General features: G+C 31.8%; 2 protein-coding genes across 3 annotated transcripts in view; one reads left to right on the forward strand and one right to left on the reverse strand.

The window, feature by feature from the left end:
- The window catches only part of LOC140449820 (uncharacterized), a 35,820-nt gene extending 15,282 nt beyond the window's left edge, over positions 1-20,538 (reverse strand). Inside the window, exons 1-4 of the mRNA XM_072543177.1 lie at positions 20,379-20,538; positions 15,955-16,089; positions 8,252-8,287; positions 1,997-2,120 (exon numbers count right to left, since the gene is read on the reverse strand). Of these exons, the coding sequence (XP_072399278.1) occupies positions 1,997-2,120; positions 8,252-8,287; positions 15,955-16,089; positions 20,379-20,450 (367 nt within the window). The 5' untranslated portion in view covers positions 20,451-20,538. The remainder of the gene's footprint in view (positions 1-1,996; positions 2,121-8,251; positions 8,288-15,954; positions 16,090-20,378) is intronic.
- Positions 1-23,406, forward strand: part of LOC140449818 (dynein axonemal heavy chain 1-like) — a 1,063,244-nt gene that overhangs the window by 821,667 nt on the left and 218,171 nt on the right. The gene's annotated exons all lie outside the window — the stretch shown is intronic.

Genomic DNA, 23,406 nt, shown 5'->3' on the forward strand with positions numbered 1-23,406 from the left:
TGTATTCTTATTAGGGCTTAGAATTTCAATGGGTTACGCACAGGGGAACATTTAGTCAACGAAACTTTCTTTCTTTTAGAAACTCGTCATTTAGAGAAAGTTACATTCTATGTAACGTGAAAGGGGTTTAGCAATGTGCGTTTTTTTTAAATTGACAAAGGGTAAATAATTCATTGAATAAATTCTTGGATAATAAGGGCCTTGAAAACACAATGCGGTGCTACTTTCAGTAATTAAAAAAATCGATGGGTGACAAGTCACTTGGGTGTGTTAGCCCTTGGGCTTAGTCAAAAAAACTTTAGAAGGCAATTATTAGGAGAAATTGTAAGATACTTTGAACATGCTTTAAATTTTGGTAGTTAACTAAAAAAATACAGCTAAATAAATAGTCACCTTTTTAGAAAATTAAACTGCTTTAAAAACATCCAACAGAATATGAGTTTTTTATTATGTTTAATTTACTTGTCGAATCTAGAGGCGGATTCGGTAAAAGTATTTTAATTTTGAAAATAAATCGAATGAAATTCCCTCATTTTTAAAAATTGTTATAGTTTATTGAAACTCAATACCTTGTATTACATAATTTAAATAGTGGTTTAAATGATGTTGGAAAATCGTCGCAAGCCCCAACTTATACGGAACTAAAGCGTAATTCTAAATATTCTAGTGATTAGTTCATATTTTGTTAAAATTCGTCGTGCCTTAAGTAAATAAAGTAATGTTTTAACCCAGTGTTCGTGGTTTTAGTTTTGTAAGGAAGAAAGACGAAATCAAAAGGGAAATATACTCAGAACCGTTTTGGTTTATGCGCTTGATATAAAAGGTGTAAACTTATCCTCGAAATGTCTTTTGAATTCGGGTGTAATAAGTTTGTTTATCAGTCGAAGAGGTGCCAGTAATTAAGTGTGGCCTAAAACGCCTTGTTCATTTGAAATTAACCGACTTAACTTAAAGCAATATAAAGCAAATTACTAAGAAATCGCTAGAGTATATCAGACCAGTACTTCTGTGTCTGATTGACCTAATAAAAGCGATTGACAGAGAAAGACTCAAAGATGTAATCCATCTTTTGTATAATAGAGAAGCTCCCCTAAATATTATAAAAACTATCAAAAATATCTACCAAAACAACAAAATGGAAGTTAGAATAGATGGACAACTTATAGAACCTATAGAAATAGGCAGCCGAAATAAGACAAGGGAATTTATTGAGCCCCATGCTCTTCATTTTGATTCAAAAGCATTAACAAAGGAAGAGGATATAGAATAAGAAACAAAGAAATCAAAATACTCTGTTACGCAGACGACGCAATATTGATAGCCCAAGATGAAGATAGTCTGCAAAGACTGGTCCACAGATTTAACATAAGAGCAAAAGAATTTCTTATGACAATGTCATCTTAGAAAAGTAAAACAATAGTAGTCAGTAAAGAACCAACCAGATGTAAAATATAAATTAATGGTATTAGTATTGAACAAGTTATGGAAATAAAATGCCTGGGAATTACTGAGTACTGAGTACTGAGAAGTACTCTGACAGCTGCGCAAAAGGTGAAGTGATAACTTTCCATAGAGGTATTAATCCGCCAATGAACAAGCAGAATTGCTTATAAAGAAAAAGAAGAAAAAGAAGAACTTAATGCAAATCGAAACTGAATCAAGGTCAAATAAGTTTTTCTGCCCAACTTCGTCATCATGAATTTACCAGAGTCAAAAACTTTATTCCTTATCACCATCTCTAGATACTTAAGAAAAATATTATGGATAGAAGAGTTTCAATAACAAATAATATAAACCAACTACAGGCAAATACAAGTACATACAGCCAGACTTTTACATTGACTTTAACGGGCTCGTACCGAGTTTACTAGTCTAGCATCCGGCGCCCATTTAGTGGATAGGGAAACGCCTAACAAAAATAGGTACCAAAAGGTACCAAGGTATTAAATCCCCAGGCGTTTCCATTAAATTTTCCTATTTCATAGTCTATACTTACTATATTGTCTAAATTGTTTAGCACACAACAAATAACCGATGAATTCATCTTCTATTTGTGATCCAAGTCCCTTGGGTACATAGAGATCTGCCAGTGCCTTGTTCATAACCATATCAGTGTTAATCTGGAAAAACAATACATATTAGAAATCGTTAAACACAGCGTTCTAAACAATACTACTTAATAGATTTTACTAAAAGAAGAAATTTGGATACTATGTATTCTCAAACATATGTTTGTCCAGTTCTCTTAAATGCCGGTTATGAGTTTCACTTAAAAGTCTGTTACTATTAGCCTAAAATGACGTAAAGCAAAATAAGGGAACATTCCTCTAAATCTACACTTGCAGCATATTTAAAAGGGATAACATAGTGAGGGAGCCTTGTAACTGGCTACCTACATTCGAGGGTTGGAAATCTTTTGATTCCAAGCTTTACTTCAAAGGACTTGTGAATGGATGTATCTCCATAGGTTTGGTTCTTCAGTGACCGTTGAAGGATAAGGATTCTTAATATGAGCAAATATAGCTCCAAAGAAATAAAATCACTTTAAGTTTATCGATTTATAATTAATCTTTTTAGAGTAGAGGCCCAACACGGCCGTAGCTTACAATATCAAACAATTCTTTCTTTATAACACCTAAGAGAAAACCGGATGTATGAGAAAAATGCCCGAATTCGGCGGAGAGAAATATTTAATACGTGAATTGAGAGCGTTTAAAAATTTTGATGCCTTAAGGGCGACGTGTGAGAATGAACTGATAAAACACTACTTGATGCGTGAAGATTACTCCTATTTTACTTAGGTGTAAAAAAATATTTAAGAGGGTGAGGCGCCAATGAGTCGAGTGTCGCGAACAAACTTGATGAAGTGACTATTAGTTATTCTACACTAAGAAAAGTCTAAAGAATTACATTTTTATTTTATATTTTAAAACAATATGTTCATTTCTGGAACACATAGACTAATCCCAAAAATTAACCCACAGCCTTAAATGTATCATAAGTTTTAAGCTATTTTCCTTCTAGGCAGTTGATTGGATTTCGATGATTTTTATGTCAGATTGTAGGTCTATTTCTAAAAAAATCACTTTTAATGTTTTCTGAGAAATATCAGCGTTTTACCCATGTGCAGGGTGTAAAAATAAAGTTGTGTTTTTGAAGCTGGCGTTGTATTACTTTTTTCTCTACAGTAAAATGCCAAGGCGAGCGTCACAAAACTATGGCTACAAGATGGCGTCGTCACGGGTAGCGTCATAGAACTGCTGTTCTTGACATCGATTGACTACTCTTGATAAATTCGTTTTTCGTCATATATTTACTCTAACTTTGTTGAGACTAGTTACCCTGGCTCTTTCCCTAATCACATCTTTCCTGATATTGCCCCTTCTTGTCCTACCCAACATCCACAGTAACATTTTTATTTCAAGTTGCTCCATTTTCTTTTGCAAAATTTTCCTTACAGGCCACACTTTACCGCCATACACCAACGCAGGTCTCACCACATACTTATACAGTATGATGCAAATGTATGGAATAAATTCATTATTTTCGAAACAGACGACTTCTAAAAAAAAATCTTAAAACACGTCAATTTTAATTTTGAATGGCCATCAACTATTATATATGTGTTGGACATTACGTCATCAGTGTTGGCGTAATGACGTAATCGACGATTTTATCATACAATACAAACCGAGGTCACGCGACAGCTCATTTGAAAGGTCTCCTTATCGTCTTTGCAACGATGTAATCACTTGAATGTTTACTTCTACAGGGTTCACCAAATTATGAATTGTTAAGTAAAATGGAAGCACAATAAATATTCATTCACTGAACTAAAATACACTATGGAACGCCACTGGGAATAAAACAAAATAGTGTTTTTTGCTGTTTCCGAAAAAAATACATTGATAACAAACAATGCTACATTATAATCTGAAAAATTAATTATTGTAGTACCTAAATATTCCAAGTTATTTTTCAAAAATATTTAAATCAATATTGTCATTGACTCGTCTTTATTTGTCAATGATCGGTGAATCTGTCAAACATTAGACGTAAAATTTTTACTCTTCGAGTTTTTCTCGACATTAATAACATCATTTACAAAAATGAAACTAACAGAACCAGAACGAATTGAGATTTTAATCATGATTGGTTATGGAGATAGACTGAGGACTCAAGTAGATGTTCGTAATTTATTTAATGCTAAATACCCCAATCGCGAACCAATTACTCAATCAACAGCAAGTAAAATTGAAAAAAAAATTAAAAAACGGGCCATGTTAAAGATCTTCCCAGAAATGGTAGAAAATTAATATCCGAAGCCAAGAAACTGGATGTTGTACTGGCGTTTCAAGAAAATCCCCATACCAGTTCTATTCAGGTTGCACTAGATAATAATGTCCACCAATCAACTGTTGTAAAAGTGTTAAAGAAGAAGAAGTGGCATCCATTCGAAGTACATCTGCGAAATCGTTATGAAAAAATATAATAGAGAACAGGGTTTCATACAAAACAAAAGGTACTTTTTTCTGATGAAGCGTCTTTTATGCTGAACGGTCACGTAAATCGCCAGATATATCGATACTGGGCAAGTGAAAATCTACATTGGATGGAAGAGTATAGGACACAATATCCCGAGAAGGTGAATGTTGGGGCCCGCATTATAAACAATCAAATTGTAGGAACATATTTTTTGAGGAAAACCTAACTGCTTCTCGTTATCTAGAATTTTTTCAGGATTATCTGTTGCCACAGCTGAATCCGCTATTTCCAAATAGAAATGATTTGTGGTACCCACATGTTGGGGCTCCTCCACATTACGGCATTGAGGAACGAAATTACCTTAATAACGTTTTTCCCGGTAGGTGCATAGGTAGAAAAGGGCCCATCGAACGGCAAGGTCTCCAGATTTGACTCCGTTAGACTTTTTTGTGGGGATATTTAAAGAGCAGAGTACATCAAAATCGACCGAACAATGTAGAATAGTTGAAGGAACGCTTTAGAACGAAAATTGCACAAATAACACCCGAAGTCATCAAAAACGTTAAGAAAGAATTTATTGCCCATCTTTCACATTGTATTATTGCTGAAGGTCGACAATTTAAACATTTGTTGTAATTTAATTGTATTTAAGTAAACGTTTATTGTAATTTAACTTAATTAACTGTAATTTAACCTTGTAGAAATAAATATTCAAGTGATTATATCGTTGCAAAGGCGATAAGGAGACCTTTCAATTGAGCTGTCGCGTGACCTCGGTTTGTATTTAAAAAAATCGTCGATTACGTCACTACGCTGACACTGATGACGTAATGTTCAACACATCTATAACAGTTGATGGCCCATTCAAAAATTAAAATTTACGTGTTTTAAGATTTTTTTAAAAGTCGTCTGTTTCTGAAATAATGAATTTATTCCATACATTTGCATCATACTGTATACATTTCCTTTAACTCCTTTCCAGATTTTTCTATCACAGAGACCCCGCTTATTGAGTTTTGAGCTCTTATTCATCAAGTTCTCAATTCGTATTATCATGCAACATTTGATTATTACTCCAGTCACTGTTGAGGAAAAGAGGTCAATACCTCTAAATTTTTTATAACTGAATCGATTTTGCTAAAAGTTTGGAATTAGGCTTATCTTACCTCCCTCTTCAAAAGTTATATATGCGCTAGGTGAGCTTTTTATTTTTAAGGGGTGAAATCACCCCTTATTGAAAATATTGAAAAAAATTTATATTAAAGCATTTTATGGATTTAAATCGTGTTAAATTAGGTAATTGAAATATTGTCAATTATAATAATGGATATTGTGTACATTCTCAACCCTTAAATAATCTTAAAAACCAATCCTTCTAATAAAAATAATTGTAAACAATCCTTTAACAGGTTCAAACGCTTTTGTAGTGCATTTATATCATCCTCAATGTAATTATCTGCTTATATAAAATAATTTTGGTTGATTGCAACACTTCAACCCTTAAAAACTACCCCCTATGTCAAAATATATAAAAAAATCTTTTTAAACAACTTCAAAAGTTTTTAATGTACATTTATATTCAAAAATTCCTTTCTTATCAATAAAATATTTTTTGATTGGTTGCTTATTTTTAACCCTTAAAAACCTCTATGCTCACGAAACAAATTCCCCTTTGGTAAATGTCTAAATAAAAAAATTAAGTATACTCATGACGTTTTTATTGTAAAAAATTATGCATGAAAATAACTTTACATTAGAAAGTATACAAAATATATTTACAAAAATAAAAATTATTTACAATATATCAAATTATTCATTGTCTCAAAATGTCATTCTCGTCGTGTTCTAACTCCACTTCTTCGTCTATTGCAGGACAGTTTTTACAATTGTCGCCAGAGCATGTTCCACACGTAGCATTGCAAGATAGACCTAGTCTACGACAGCCACACGCTGAACCGCAACCCTTTTTGCAATTGCAAAAAATCATTTTCAATAGTTCTTCTGGTGTAGGTAAACTTTTCATTTTTATTGGTTGTAAAATATCATCACGAACCATCCCCAATCCGTTATATCAATCTCTTTGTTTCCAAGCCATATCTGAGTTTGTAAATAACTCTTTTGATATGCTCATCCAGGGCACTTACAGTTGGTACAAGAAATGATAATTTAACTATACTATTTTTAGTTGTGGCTTTAATAAAGGATTCGTATCGCATTTGTTCAAGTAATAATGAATAATCTTCGACCTTATTCATTTTGTTCATGTGGGTGTCTTTGGCAAGGCCATACAGCAAAATTGTACAGTATGTCTCAGCTTCTAAAATGTCTTCTGAAGTACTCCTGTCATTGGCACTCATTGGCACGCAACTTCAAAGGAGTGTCGCTTCTCTGTGTTCGTTAGTTCTCTGAAGCAGATGTTCAGTTTAGAGGTGCCTATATTATATATACATAACATATTATATATGTATGTATGTATGTATTATATACATAACATATATATATATATATATATATATATATATGTGTATGTATGTATTATATACATATTTGTGTTAGTGTGTCTGTTACCAGTTTTTTCGAATATACTTGAATAAAGCATTTATATATACAGAAAATAAGTTGATGCTCCAAAATATAAATAACATGCTCTAAAATTTTTGAGAATAACTCCGTTAATTTTTAAGCTACAGTATTAAAAAATATTTTGAAGGTAATTTTAAAAGCTACAAGACTAAGTAGATTAAAATATGTTAAAATTCTTTCTTTTTAAATAGTAAAGGGCCAACAACAAAAATAAAAATATCAAAATTTTTGTTAAGAAAAAAACTACATTTTGGTATAAAACCATTTTTCACGTATCTCTTATAGTTTTAGATTTATTTTGAAAAAATGTAAATTTTTAGATAATTAAAAAAAAAAAGATTTTTTAATTTAAACATGATTTTTTCAAAAAATACGCATTTTAAACAGGCTAAACTTTTAAAACTTATAAATAACACTAAAAAAAAAGTGAATTGTAGAAGATATACGTTTAATTTCAATTCTGATCGAAGTAGTGTTACTTATACTGCTCGTTTTTTTTAAACGCTAGAGTAATTCAAATTCTTTCCTTCGTATTTCGCTTTGTTTTAATCGAAATGGCTTTTAACATAGCTCATTTTAAAGGTTTTTTCTAGCTCTTTAAAAAGTGTTGTATGAGTTTTTATCAAAAAAGATGTCAATTTTCCTATATTTGATGTTAAATGCATCGAGTATAGTATCCCAAAAATAAAAAGTCATCTTCAAACAATTATAAATCGCTTAGTATTGTACTTATAAAACTTAATAAAAAACAATCTCTTTGTTTTTTTATAAGCTTTATTTTTGTTCATTATAGATTTTTCAATAAAACGCTTTGTTTTTGAGTTATAAAAGTTTACTTTTTCAAGTCCGTATAACTCAAAAAGTATTGATTTAGCGAAAAAAAATTATATGACATTTTTTGTATAAAATTTGATTCTCTATCAATTCCCGGAGTTATTTTGAGTGTAAAAAGTTCAACACCCTAGATGGGGTGCCAACCACCCCAGGGATAGAAGCACACATCGGCACCATATAACTTATGTTTTTTGAGTAATTTACTACCCATTGTAAAAATTTCAGATAAATCGGTGTAGTTATAAAAAATTTAAAGGGAAAATGCCACAGTAACTGGACTATATAGTAAACAAAATAATATTACTTATCACTTTGACTTTTCTGTTATTGAAAAATATATAATACATACGATTTTAGATTCCAACCATATACAAGCAGCATAGTTCTGAAACAAAAAAATAATATAAAATTTTGTGGTAAAGTCATCACCAATAAAGATACAAAATACACATTAAGTTATTTTATCAGTTCGAACAGATGCAAAAACTCATCAAGTAAACCTTTAATATTAAGAATGGTCTCATAATGACTGTATTTAAAAACAGAATTTTTTTTCCTGTATTTGAAGGTGAAGACAAGCGAGAAAAAATACCATCTGCAAATAGAACTCCCGATTATGATATTGCAAGAGTTAGGGCTTACATTAAAAGTTTTCCTACAATGGAAAGCCATTACTGTCGAAAGTCAACAAACAGACTGTATTAGATTCACGACTAAGCGTTTCCAAAATGTATGAACTTTATTCTTCATTATTAAATTATGAAAATCATTTCAAGGAAGTTACCATACATGTCTATAGAAACCAAACCTTTCTTTTTTAAACCACTAAAAGACCAGGGTCAAACGTGTGGTCGATAAGCAGCATCAGATGTAGAAAACAGGAATCATATCATGAGAAATAGCTCCAAACTGGTCGAAAAATTATTGATAAAACATCTGATATTATATCTTTTATTTAGTAACACACATAAAAATTAAAAAAAGCTTTATTTAGGGCTTAGAGAACATAAAGCCCACAACAACAACAACACTTCGGCCAACAAGCCCACGACATAGTGTATAGGAAAAAACTTGGGTAAATACCGGTAGAAAATGAGAAAAACATATTTAAAACAACATAGCAGTATTAGTTACCTAGAATGTCTTGTGTAAGTTTAATAATGGGAGTAATCGAAGAGCTAACACTGTTGCCAAACTTTCTTTTATTTGAGCTGTCGTATTTTTACCATTTTAACAATGTGCTAAGACAATCACATTTGAACAAATTGATTTAAATTGCAGCTTTATATTTTTATTAGGAAATATTAGAGGTTGTGAGCTACTCGCGCGTCTGTTAAAAATTGTTATAACTGGTTGATGATTTACTTTCAAAATCTAAAACTATTTACAATTCTTTAGAATTTTTTAATATGTTTTAATGTACAATCAATTAGAATGGTGTATTCAAAAATTTGTAATACATATTAATAGATAATCTAAAAAAGAAGAAGAAGCAGAAGAAAAGTGTAGAATAGCAGCTAGTATATTATTTGAAAAAAGGAATTATAAAACAGTATCTAGAAGAATCTAGTCTTATAACATCTATATATAGATACTACAGGTTCTAATTAAAGAACATATACTATATCAACAGATAGTATGTAGGAAAGCATCTCTTATTCTAAAAATAGTTAGTATCTAGGAGGATCTAGATTATCTCATATCTTACTTCCTCTGATGAATCAGCCTAGAGTATCTATTCATATTTTTATTGTAGCATTTTTAAATTCTTTGATATGTATTGAAATCGACCCGTATATGTTAAAACACCGAAGAATATTTTCCATGTATTTCTGTTTCCTATCGTACAAGTTAAAATACCGAAAAAGTATTTTCAATCTTTTTGCGTTGACAATAACATTTTTGAGTTGATAATAAACACATTTTTAAAGTTTGTTTATATATCACAGATGCATATTTCCTCGGTATTCGTATCTCGGTATTGATCGTTAAGCCGCCTAGTATTGCGCGTTAAATAAATATTCCCGTTTATATGTTTTGTTTATACCAAGTGGGGCGAATGAATTTTAAAAATAATTACATCACTCTCGCTGAGGGCGCTGTCAGGGGCAATTGGTTTCAGATTAGTCCAAATTTTTCGTCAAATTTATGTTTTTTCATTTTTCGTCCCTTTTCATGGAAAATGTGTAGCAGTGCTTTATGTGCAGTTATGGAGGTTTGGAAGAATCATTGAACAGTCAAGACGCTGTGAGTGTTGGTGTCAAAAAGTGACAAATTTGTTAAAAGGGAATTATACTTAACGTAACGTGTCAATTTTGAACGAGTAATCACTGTTTTATTGTCCATATCGTCTGAGATATTTGTAAAACGTCATTTACAACAAGGAGGATAACCACATGTTTCCATTTTGCCCAGCAGCTTCCATCCTCGTTTTGTTTGTCCCTGGTTGTCATCCCAGGCTTTTTCACAGTTTGGAGATGAATTTGTTCGTGTGGCAGAGAGTGTAAGTCTAGTTTCCACCCCCAGAAATTTTAGTAAGTCCAGTTTCTAACCCTAGAAATTTTAATGAAATCCAGGTAACTTTTGTGTTTAAATTTTAAAGGAAAAAAAAGAATAAACATTTTTATTAATTTAAATAAATTTTTAAAGGAAAAGTAAACATTTTCTAATAATAATTGCTTTCATAACAATTTAAGAAATTGTAATAATTAAAATTGTAGATGCTAAGGTGTGGTCTAGGTCTAGCTGTCATATTATTTGTTCTTCTTCTTCTTCTTATTCTTCGTGCGACTAGGATTACTCCTGTTTGTCTGCCTCTTATTCTGTTTCAGTCGTTGTTGACTGTACATTATCTTTCCACCTTTTTGGCGGCCTTCCAACGGGTCTTCTGCTATACGGCTTGTTGTTTTTACAGATGTTCGCTAATCTATCTGGTCCCATTCGGTTTACATGTTCGTTCCAGTTTTTCTTTCTTGTTTTTATCCACCTGTTAATATTTTGAATTTTGCATTGTTCACGTATACTTCTGTTGGTTTGTCTGTCTCTTAATGATATGCCCGCTATTGATCTTAACACTTTCATTTCGACATTGTTTATTTGTTGTTTCGTCTTTTTTGTATTGGTCCTTGTCTCCACTGCATATGTTAGGATTGGTCTTACTGTTGTCTTGTATACTTTTATTTTGCTTTCCGTGGTCAGATATTTGTTTCTCCATATGGTTTCTCGGAGGCAACTACTTACTTTTGCCGCTTTTGATGCTTGCCTTGTGGTTTCTGTTCTTATATCCCTGTCACTAGTGATCTCTACTCATAAATAATTAAATTTCATTACTTGTTCTACAATTTTGCCGTCTATTTCTAGTTTGCATCTAGGCGGCTCTTTACTGAATACTATACATTTAGTTTTTTCTACTGATGTTCTCATATTAAGTTTGTTTTTCTTTGATATTGAAGATGTATTGAAGATTAGTACGGCATAGCATAGTATCGTGATTTTATGCGCTCCTATGTGGTATTTGTGTCGTTTTCTTACTTCGTAAATTATTTGATTCATCACCATATTGAACAATGGGCTGAGCGAGTCTCCTTGGCGGATTCCTCCTTTTAGTTTTATGCATTCTGTTTCCCCTGTTGGCATTATAACTCTAGTCTTGTTGTTATTGTTAATTTCATTAATTGCCCCTTTTATCTGATGGTCTATTTGTTCAGCTTGTAATAAATTTAAGATGTCATTTCGCTTCACCCTGTCAAAAGCACTTTGTATCTAAAAATCTACAAAGCACATGTATGCTGGTTTTCCAAATTCAATAGACTTCTCTATTATTTGTCTGATAATAAAAATTGCGTCTATTGTGCTGCGGTTCTTCCGGAGGCCTTGTTGTTCATCTGCCATGTTCGCTTTTTTCTCGATTTTATCTTTTATGACTGCCGTTAACAATTTTAATGTGCTATTCATTAGACTAATGCCTCTATAATTTTCAGGATTTCTCGAGTCTCCCTTTTCAAGTATCGGTAGCAGGAGACTTTTCTTCCATTCCGCTGGTACTACTCCGGTATTTATTATATCGACGAATAATTTTAGGAGCCATTTGCGTAGTGTTGTTCTTCCATATTTTAGCAGTTCATTGTTTATCTTATCAGGACCAGGTGCTTTTCTGTTTTTAATTTTTTTATTCGTTCTTGTAGCTCTTCTTCTGATATTAGTACTCTATAGTGAGTTCCGTTAATGATTCTTTCTCTGTTCTCTTCTTCCCCTTTTCCATATAATTTTGTGAAATGCTCAGTCCATTGCTCCTCCGTAATGTTATCTATGCGTACAAATTCATTCATTTCTGTTTTTTGTCTCCTTATTATCTACCACACTTTTTTCTGGGATCCATAGAGGTCGTATTCCATATCTTTGGTAAATTTCTCCCAGTGTTCTTTTTTGATGTTATCTATTTCTTGGTTTAATCTATTCCTAATTCTCACGTAGTCTTCTCGTGCCTCCGGTGTCTTCACTCCTTTGTATGTTAGGAAAGCTTGTTTCTTTTCATTTGCTAGTGCTTTCACCCTTTCGTCGCACCATGGTGTTTTGTATTCCCGTTTATTTCTGTTAACTTTTCTTTTACCTAAAGCTTCTTCCGCTGCTTGTAGTATACATATTATTTGTTCTGTTTTTAAATTTAATATTGACATCTAACAGCTAGCTTTATTTTTTTGATATTTGGTAAATACCGAATCATAATAGAGATTTTGTTTTTGTTTTTTAAAAAAGGTTAACCTCTATGCATAATTTCACTTAAAAATATTTTTTTTATTTGTAAAAATTTATTTCTACTACAAATTATCGCCCGTTAATAATTTCTGTCCTCAACTTTCAACCCCCTATAGTATTACCCTATGTGGAAGGCAAAATAATCGTTTCATTATAAAAAAAAAATTCCGACAAGTACAAGCACAAAATTTTTGTTTTGATCGCCATTTTATAAATAGCTACAATTAAGAATTCAAATTCATCCCTTTTTAGGAAATATCCATAATATATTTTATCAAAATTATAAATCGAAAAATTCAAACTGAGCCGAGATATCGCGATTTAAATATAGAATTTAATTAAAATTATAAAATCATCAAATTATACTTAAAAAAGTTATGCACATTTTTGTTACAAACATTTTTGGTACCAATGGTACCCCCGTTAAGATATTAAGATAGGTAAAATGCCCCTTACTCTCAAAATTCAATTTTTTCATTTTTTTACTTTTTATATGATGAAAAAATAAGATTTGGGGCAATTTTAGCCCTCCACCCCCACACCCACTGCCTTTTTTTTTCATTTTGTGTATGTGATAAAAAATTATATCTCTGATTTTTGTTTATTTTTACGTATGGTGCGCCATCTTTAAAAATCCGAAAAAATGTTTTTTATGGGTTTTGGGGGGTTTCTTCCATTTTTTACACTTCAAAATAGATCAAATTAAGGTTTTTTACGATCTATATTATATATTCTAAATTAAATGAGACTTTTAGGATATTCAAAAATTTGATAAAACACCTATAAACTCCCCGAAAAAACATGTTTTTCACGGTGTTTGGGGGGTTTTGGAGGGATCAAATATATTCTTTGACATACACATTTGGAATTTTATTTACGGAACATAGGATTTTTAATACAATTACTAAGATTACCTGATTTGCAATTAACCAGTGTAAATTTCTATATAACGTCGCGATGTTTTATAACTAATTTATTTGTTCCACTGGATTGCCTCTCCTCTGCGGTTTGTAGTAGCGTATGTGGCACGCCGACAGTGTTGCTCCGTCTACCGATTTTTACTGAAAGTCCGCTTTTGTGCAGATAATAAATAATGTTTTATTAACATCAATTTTGTTTGTGTTCATTAGGTATTATTTGAATTATTAAATTTATACTTAAATCCATTTATTATTCCAAATATTCTTTATAATTTCAAATTAAAAAGAGTGTATTATTGTTATTTTCTTTTTGAATTTTATTTAATTCCTTTTTATTTTTATTTTTAGAAATCTACATTTTTTTAAGCCGTTTTGGCAATAAAACATAACTATTTTTTTAGTTAAATAATATTTTTAATTCCATATCTACATTTATAAATAGGTACGTTTTGCGAATTGACATGCACTCTAGCTGTGTTTCGTTTTTACACTTACATTGGCAGCATCGCGGCATGAATTGAGACTCCAGTCCAACAAATAAATTAATTATAAAACATCGCGACGTTAAATAAAAATTTACACTGGTTAATTGCAAATCAGAGGATCTGAGTTATTGTATTAAAAATCCTATGTTTCGTAAAAATTTTTCCAAATCTGTATACATAACCTGAATCAATGTTATCATATTTATACTTTTTATGTGATTAAAAAATAAGACTCGGCACAATAGGTTGAGTGTACATAACCTGAAAATGTATTTTTTTTCCAAAAAAAGCGTGATTATCAAAAAACTTTTTTTGATGGTGACTGCAGGTAAATTTTTTTTTATTTTCTGTATTTGATTAAAAACTATATCTCTGATTTTTTCTTAATTTTTCCGTATGGTCTGCCATCCTCAAAACCTCGAAATATTGTTTTTCTTAGGAGTTTTGGAGGGTTATCTATATTTTAAATTAAATGAGGTCTTTACGGTATTTAAAAATTGGACGAAACACCTTTTAACCCTCCAAAAAACCATGATTTTTGCTATTTTTTGGGTATTCTAGTGAGGTTGTTTTCAACTTTTGTGTAATTAAAAAATAAAACAGCCTCGAATCCCCCAAATTTTATCCCGCCACCCCTAGAACTTAAAAATGTATTTTTTTAAAGAGCTGATCACTTTTTTTAGAGACGATTTTTTTCAGTTTTTTTTTTGTAACGAGTGCATTCTCCAAAAACCCGAAAAACTGTTTTTTAAGCTTTTTATGGACTTACATAGACTTTATAGACTTTACATAGATTGTAAAAAAAATAAAAAAAATTAAATTGTGGGAGTGAGAGCATTTTGCTTATTTTAACGGGGGGCCCTTTGCCGGGTTGTCAGTGAGTTATTGGTTTATTGAAAACTAAAGCATTTTTTGGGCATTCCCTGCTCGTCTATAATTGTCTAATAGATTGGAGAATGGTCATAAATTATGTCAAAGCCATCTTCTATTTTAATTTATAAATTATTAAAAATAAAAAACAATCTCTACGGCGATAATTTTTAAGGAACTTTAAACTTTAACAACTATAAACCAACAGACGCTCAGACGCTTTGAACGAAAAATACTTAGAAAAATTTTCGGACCTCACCATGACATCACCACAAACCAGTATAAGTTCAGAACCAATATCGAATTAAAAGCACTCTACAATGACGCCGGTATTGTCCAAGAAATTAAATCAAGCGACTAAGATGGGCAGGCCACGTGCACAGACTGCATAACGATACTGGTAAAATTGGTATGGGAAGAGATTCCCACAGGCAAAAGACCACTCGAACGTCCCAGAATGCGATGGAGAGATAACATCCAAGCAGATCTCCGGAAAATGAACATTCCATTTGACCCTAGGTTGATGGAAGACCGAACAAATTGGAAAAAAGTTGTAGTCAGCCAAGACCCACCCAGAGTTGTAGCGCTACGTGATGATGATGAACTATAAACAAACTTTATAAAATACGAAATTGTTTTATTTCACAAAGTCGGTAAGAAAAATGTCCAAAAGTGTCTGGAAATGTCAAAATTGGGAAACCTTAATTTGTATCTTAAGTTTTTGGAGGTTTCCCAAAAAGGAAAAGAAACAGTCCATACCATATTAAAAAGGTTGAATTATTGATTAACGCAACCGGAGTGTCGTATGTAGCACCAAAGAAAAAGACTGAAGCGATATTGTGTAACCTAAAATGAATCCAAACGCATAACAGATAATAGTAGTCATAATAATAATGAATGTTTGTCATTTTGAAAAAAGAAATTTAAACAGTTCTTTTGTAAATAATTTGTACAACTTTTGACATTTTGTGCTGAACATAAAAAACTATCAAAATCTTATGTTTAACAACTAGTTTATTTACCTTAATAGCTTGGTTGTCTGTGTCAAAGTGTCCTTGTCTTACTCTATTGATTTCTTCTTGAGTTACGCCGGGAATATAAATTTTACAGTTGTCGTGCCAAGTTTGAAAGTCAGTCTTCAATGGTTCACCGTAATTCTACAAACAAATAGTATTAGCTAGCTATCACAATGAAAAATATTATGTATATACGGGGTAATTCTTTGCGAGTTCCAATAAGACGGAATAGGGAAACTTAACAAAATTATTACCTGAATATTTAGGATGAGGAGTTATTACATTTGCCCAATTTATAAGAAACAATTTTTGAGAGTTCTCTTATTATTGATATGCTACTTTACATCCAGTGTTTTACGAGATTTGACCAATTTTATTATGTAAGAATTTGATTTGACACTCCACATCTTTATAAGTACTAAAATTGCGAACATTTTGTTTGGTACAATTCTTTTAGTATCCCTATTTTGATGAAATAATATTTATTATATTATAGGTGATTTAAAACGCGTGATTAGAAATGTCTCAACTATCTTAAATAAATCACACTATATAACGTTATTAGAAAGAACTATAACTATTTTTTAAGTTTTGTTTACTACTTCGTATAACTGAGTATGACATGTTCTTGTTAAAACAGTCATTAACATGTTTAGCTTTTAATGTATATACACTGTAATTAATTAAAAATGGGTAATTTTTTATGTCTTATTTCTCCTAAACCTGTTGTCCGATTTAAATGATTTTTTTAATATGTTATAGCCTTATTCCTTGAAAATATCGTTATAATAATATGGTTGCTAAATAGGTAAATTTTCATTGTATACCGGGTGCACGCATTAAACTGTGTCTTTTTCTTAAAGTTTGCATCACCCTGTGGAATATTCTAACATTTATAAAATATTGAAATTAAAACCTAACTATAGCCTCATGTTTTCTCAACATTTTGTTTTTTGATTTATTCGCTTATGTTGGATAATACAAAAGTAAGGTAGTTTAACAACTAGCCATGTTTTTCATCAATACAAACGATTTAACTCACCAGCAAAATTATTCCCACCACCTTTATTATTATTTTGTTTACATTACCTGTGACAGTTTGTTTTCTAAATTTGTGTCATCAAAGGATTTTTGACATGTAGTCGTTGTACGACATTGTTGCAAATCTGTTTCCGTGTTAATAACAATTCTTGAACAATTTGTAATTAAAATTAAATTTGTAATTAAAATTAACAATTAAAATTGTAATTTTATATCATTATGAGCGAATATTGGTTAAGTTGAAATTTTAGTGCTTATTTATTGTTTGTGATTTTAAAAATGACACTCGTTATAACTGATGCTGCTAGTGCAGTGGCTTGCTGGTTACAGTCAACGTCATGTCCCTGCTATACTCGATGTACCCAGAACTACGGTACAAGATGCCATCAGACGATTTAGGGAGACAGGATCGTACAACCGCAGGCCAAGTCCAGGCCGAAAACGATGCACTTCAGTTCGAGATGGCCGCTTCGTTGTCACTAAAGTATTGAGAAATCGCTTTTGCATGGTTCCTGAAGCTCGTAGGTCTCTTCTTGAGGTGAGAAACGTTAGTGTGAGTAGACCAACGATTAGAAGAAGACTAACAAAAATAAACTTGAGGGTTCTTCGTCCAGCACGCGCACCACAACTGCTCTAACAACACCGTAGGGCTAGACTTCATTTTGCGCGAGAATATGCTAACTGGACTATGGCGGAATGGAAGAATATACTGTGTTCAGATGAGAGCAGAGTACCCCTTAAAGGTCCAGATGGACGCCAACGTGTCTATAGGCGTTAAAATGAAAAGTTTGCTGCATGCGCTATAACCGAAACAGTGGCTTACCGAGGAGGGTTAATAATGATTTGGGGAGGTATTTCTTACGAAGCGCGTACTGATCTTGTTGTGTTCGGTAGAGGCAGTGTGAATGCTCAAGTATACGTTCAAGAAGTTCTCCAAGACCATATCATGCCTTTTGCATCATTCATTGGTGATAACTTCAGACTAATGCATGACAATGCACGTTGCCATGTAGCAAGATCTGCCCGTGAGTACCTTCATGAGATCGGGATTCAAGTTCTACCATAGCCAGCACACAGTCCCAATCTTAACCCAATTGAGTATATCTGGAACAACCTCAAAAGAAGGTTGAGAGCAAGTGTATCAGCCCCTCAATAGAGTTGCACAATATCCCCTAATCTGAAATCCAGGATATCATAAATGGAGCTCCAAGCTTCCACACCAGCTCCAAGAAGTCCTAAGGACTAGAGGCGGCAACACCCATTATTGATACCCATTTTTTTTTTCAATTAGACTTTGATGTCCAAAATATTGTTAATTTGAATTTTTTTCGAAGATTTTATTCATTGGATTTTTATTGTAACAAATGCCTTTTTTTCAAAAAGATTATTTTTTCTCTTCCTTGAGATAAAAATTGATAAAAAACATGTCTTCTTCTTCTTCTTCTTCTTCTTCGCGCGTCTAGGATTACTCTTGTTTGTCTGCCTCTTATTCTGTTTCAGTCGTTGTTGACTGTACATTATCCTTCCACCTTTTTGGGGGCCTTACAACGGGTCTTCTGCTATACGGCTCGTTTTTTTTACAGATGTTCGCTAATCTATCTGGTTCCATTCGGTTTACATGTTCGTTCCAGTTTTTTTTTCTTGTTTTTGTCCACCTGTTAATCTTCTTAAAGTGCCTATCCATTCCGAATGTTGGCGATCATCACGGCTATCTTTACTTTGTTTATTGCAGCGCGGAACAGTTCAGTGGTAGTCGTGTTATACCACTTTCGTAAATTTTGAAGCCAGGACCCAGGATTTTAACCCTGTTAATATTTTGAATTAAAAAAAAACATGTCTAGTTATTAAAGCACCTAACTTTTGTATTATCCAATATAAGCGAATCAATCAAACAACAAAATGTTGAGAAAGCATGAGACTATAGTTACGATTTAATTTCCATATTCTACAAATGCTAGAATATTCCACAGGGTGATGCAAACTTTAAAAAAAACACAGTTTGATTCGTACACCTGGTATACAATAAAAATTTGAAGATCTGAAGCTGACATGCTATAGTATTTATTTTACATGTTTTATAATCTCTGGAAAATTACGCAAATTTGAATATCTCTTGCGATAGTGCTCAAAAAAATTTTTTTATGCAAAGAAGGGACACCCTAACGTACATCACAAATTCAAACATTTTACATTAATAGCTCTTATTTCAATTTTTTGTAGTAATAATAGATGATTTCAAAGTGTACCAATAAAAAAAATAGTTTTAAGCAAGTATTCGTGGATAACTGGTGCTTAAAACACTTAAAAAACCCTTAATATTTGGTATAGTTTAAAGAAAAAAATCTATTTTTACGCAATACATAATTTACCTAACGGTAATCTAATGTTAGAAATATTCACTAAATCTACAAAAACACTGTATCACTGACATTATCTAATGGTTTGAAAAAAAAATGTATAGTCTTCTAAGTAATATTTTGGTCGATATATCCAAATACGATATAACTTAGTAAAGTGCTACATATTTCACATTTTTGTATGGGGTTGAAGCGTGGACGCTTGAAAGTGAGCAGCCTAAATAGACTCGAGACATTTGAGATGTTCCACGAATGTTGCGAATACCTTTGACCGCCCAAACTACCAACTCGAAAGTTTTTCGTCGAATGGTCCAAAAACGTAAGCTAATCGAGATGGCGGAACTGCATATCTTGGACATCTAAAGTGACAATATAAATGACACTTCTTTCGACCCGTACTAAAGGTTAATATTGAAGGTAGACGCGGACCAGAAAACAGGCAGTGCTCCTGGCTTAATAAAATACAGGATTAGATGAGCTTAGGCTTAAACGATTTGGTGAACAAAATAATTGCCAATGTTTAAAGTAGAATGCACCGAAGAAAAAGAAAAAAATTTGCTTGTTTTTGATTTTACTTGGCTTTAAATTAAAGAAGGATTAAAATTTTATATTTATAGTTAAATTTATTTATTTTCCTTTAACTAAATAATTTGCATAATACGTTTAGTTTTTTCGTTGAGAAAACTAGTTCTATGTTTAGTTGTCTGTTTTTACAATTGCTTTCTGTCTGACCTATATATACTTTTTGACTTGTATTATATTTGATCTTAGATATCATTGAACGAATTTTTGTACGAAATATATGCTTGTATTTCGTGAAAATTAAAAAGCAATGTTGCATTTTGTTATCTATTATATTATTAAAACACACGAGAAAAGAAAATGTGTATACTACAATTGACGAGTACTGTGAAACAAAAATTAAAAAGAAATAATTTTATGGTTGTAGAAAATCTGGTCACATCACTTTACTGAGAAAACTTTAAAAATAATATATACTTACAAAAAATAATAAAAAGCTAAGCTACTTACGTTATAGGGTAATGCGGCATAAGATAACTGTACAAAACACAGTGCAGCGAATGCAATGAGTGCCTTCTGCATCTTAATAAGTTGCTACTTTGAGAAATAACCGTACTGAATACTGTTTATTGTTAAACTGGCTTGCAGAATTTTTTTGATTAATATAATTGCCGTTTAATCGAAAGTAAAATCTTATCATAAATATTGAAGGCATTTCCTATTTCATTAAAAGAAAATAGTAATGCCAAAATAGATTTAGCCAAATTAGATAATAATTATGATAAGAAAATATGAGTTTAACTAGAACGACAAAATAGTGAATAGTATTACTATTCTCTATTAAAGTAGTAGAAAAACGTATTAACATTTGCACAGATAAGAAAGCAGAATCAAAGAAACGAACAAAGAAGAAAGTTGTTAAAGAAATCGACTCGGAGTGTGAAGAATGCTTCTGTTTCTTTTGTTTAGATACGTATCAGAATATGGCTTTATCATAAAAGTGGATACAATGTAGTAGTTGCAAAAAGTGAGTACATGAAGGTTGTGCTGGTGATCCTGGATTTTTTTTTGTTTGCATAAATTGTAAAAGCGATTACAATACCATAACTCTGTAATTAAGTATACCTATAGAATATGTACTCGTATTTGGTCATATTTATTTTTTAAAAATCTTCAATAAATAAAAAAAAAACGATTTATCACTTTTTATTTTATTTAAGCCAGATCAGATTTCCTATATCATGTTATAAAAAACGGGTGTAATGGCTAAAAGACTACCGGCGAACGAACTTTCGACACCAAATTGTCTTTGTACCTGGGGTAATCGAGGGGTCAAATTTTATTATAGGAAATTTCGACACCGCGGCGTAAAGCAGGTAGGTAGGTAATTAGCGGCGATGGACATTTGCACCCAAGCAGGACAAGCGGGTTTTCCCAATATTTATTGTCACGGCGGGGGGGCGTGGCACTTGTGTACTTGTGACTAAATTATTTCAGTTGTAATTTATTTCTTGTTTGACGTTGACTTGTGCACATATACGGATATTTAAAAAATGAGTTTGATAAAAAGTTCCCGTGGTCGAGATTTATTAGTGGTGGAGCATCATTCGTTCTCGAAACAGAAAGTGTTAAAAAGCGGCGAGATATTTTGGCGCTGCATCCAAAGAAACACTAAGTGTTCCGCAAAAGTGTTTACAATAGGCTGTGAGGACCTCACGATCACAAGAAGTGATTTGGTACATAATCATGAAGCCGATCCAAAAAAGCTTGAAGTAAAGATGGTAACCAATGCATGTAAAAGAAAAACCCAAGAGGATATATCGGAAAAGCCTGCCAAAATTACAAGAACTGCTGTTGCTGAGTATGATGCCAATTTGCTGACGGTTCCTGACAAAGCTAGCATAAGAAAGAACATTTACAACTGTCGTCGTAAACTGTTACCAGGTCCGTTACCAAGAAGCATACCAGAAGTCCATAACGCGGTTAGTAATTATTCTCCTAAAACCTGTCGCAATGAAAGTTTTTTGTTGTTAGATCATCCTGAATTAAATGTAATTGTATGCGAGACAAATATTCGTTTGTTGTGTAAATTAAAAACTTTGTATATGGATGGAACATTTTCATACAGTACCAAATATTTTCTACAATTATTTACTATACATGGCTTGGAAAATGGACATTATGTTCCTTTAGCATACTGTTTGTTAAAGGACAAATTGTCAATGACATACAAAAATTTATTTTCTTTATTAAGGTCTAAGATTTTTGAAACATTTCAATTATCATTAGAGCCAACTGAAATATTTGTGGACTTTAAAAAAGCAATTCACTGTGCTTTATTGTATGTGGCCCAATGCAAAAATTAGTGGATGCCGTTTTCACTTACACCAAAACTGGTTAAAAAAAATTCAATCTTTGGGTTTGGTACAAGAATATAAGGATACAAATTCAGAAATTGGAAAATGGTTAAGGCATACGTTTGGTTTAACTTATTTAAATCCAGCAGAAGTTGAAGAATGCTTTCTTTATGATTTAATGTCATATAAACCTATAAACGCAACATTTGATATATATGCAGATTATTTACTGGAAAATTACATTTTCGATAGCGCTCTATTTCCACCACACATATGGTCTAATCAGAATCCGTCTATTACGAGGACCACAAATGCCTGTGAATCCTTTCATTCGAGATTTAATTCTTCTTTTTATTCAACACATCCTTCTATTTTTATTTTTATTGAAAAGTTAAAAGAATTTCAAGTAGACACTTATGTCAAAATAAATAGTTTACATATACCAGCAAAAATCAAAGATACTACTGTTAAGGCTAAATTGGCATTTTTGGAGAAAATGATGGATAAACTACGATCCCAACAAATACGTAGGTTAGATTTTATAAAAGCTGTATCTTATCATTCCTATAATAGCAAATAAATCATTGTATACAAGTATATTAACGGTAAAATGTACAAAAATTAGGTACTAGTTGTATTATATTTAGATATTATTACAGTTATAAAGAAATAAAATGCACATTACTTTTATTAAAATAAATAAATAAATTAATTATGGTATTTTATTTATGTCGCAGCTCTATTTATTTGGTGTCGAATATACCTGTAAGATAAAAACGGGAATTGGGGCTGATGTCGAAAATTGCCATTAAATTTTAGTCGCTACCTGCTTAGTGTCGAAATTTCCTACGCCCAAGACTACTACTACATATTTATAAGTGTATTTTACAATCTGGAATACCTCCTTACAAATTTAATGATTGCTTTGTTATATTAATTCTAAAACCGGGCAAAGACAAATATAATCCGGAATCATATAGACCAATAACATTATTGTCATGCATTTTTAAAACATTTGAAAGAATTCTAAAATTGAGAATGGAAACAATATATTGATATTGAACATTTTTGTTACTAAATATAAGGAAATACGTACCAAAAATTTGTATAGAGTGATGACACGAAAAATTTTCTTCTTTCGGAAGGGAAGACTAAAACAGTTTATGTAAATTGATTGAAAA

Source organism: Diabrotica undecimpunctata, chromosome 9, assembly GCF_040954645.1.
Source record: "Diabrotica undecimpunctata isolate CICGRU chromosome 9, icDiaUnde3, whole genome shotgun sequence".
Taxonomy (NCBI): Eukaryota; Metazoa; Arthropoda; class Insecta; order Coleoptera; family Chrysomelidae; genus Diabrotica; species Diabrotica undecimpunctata.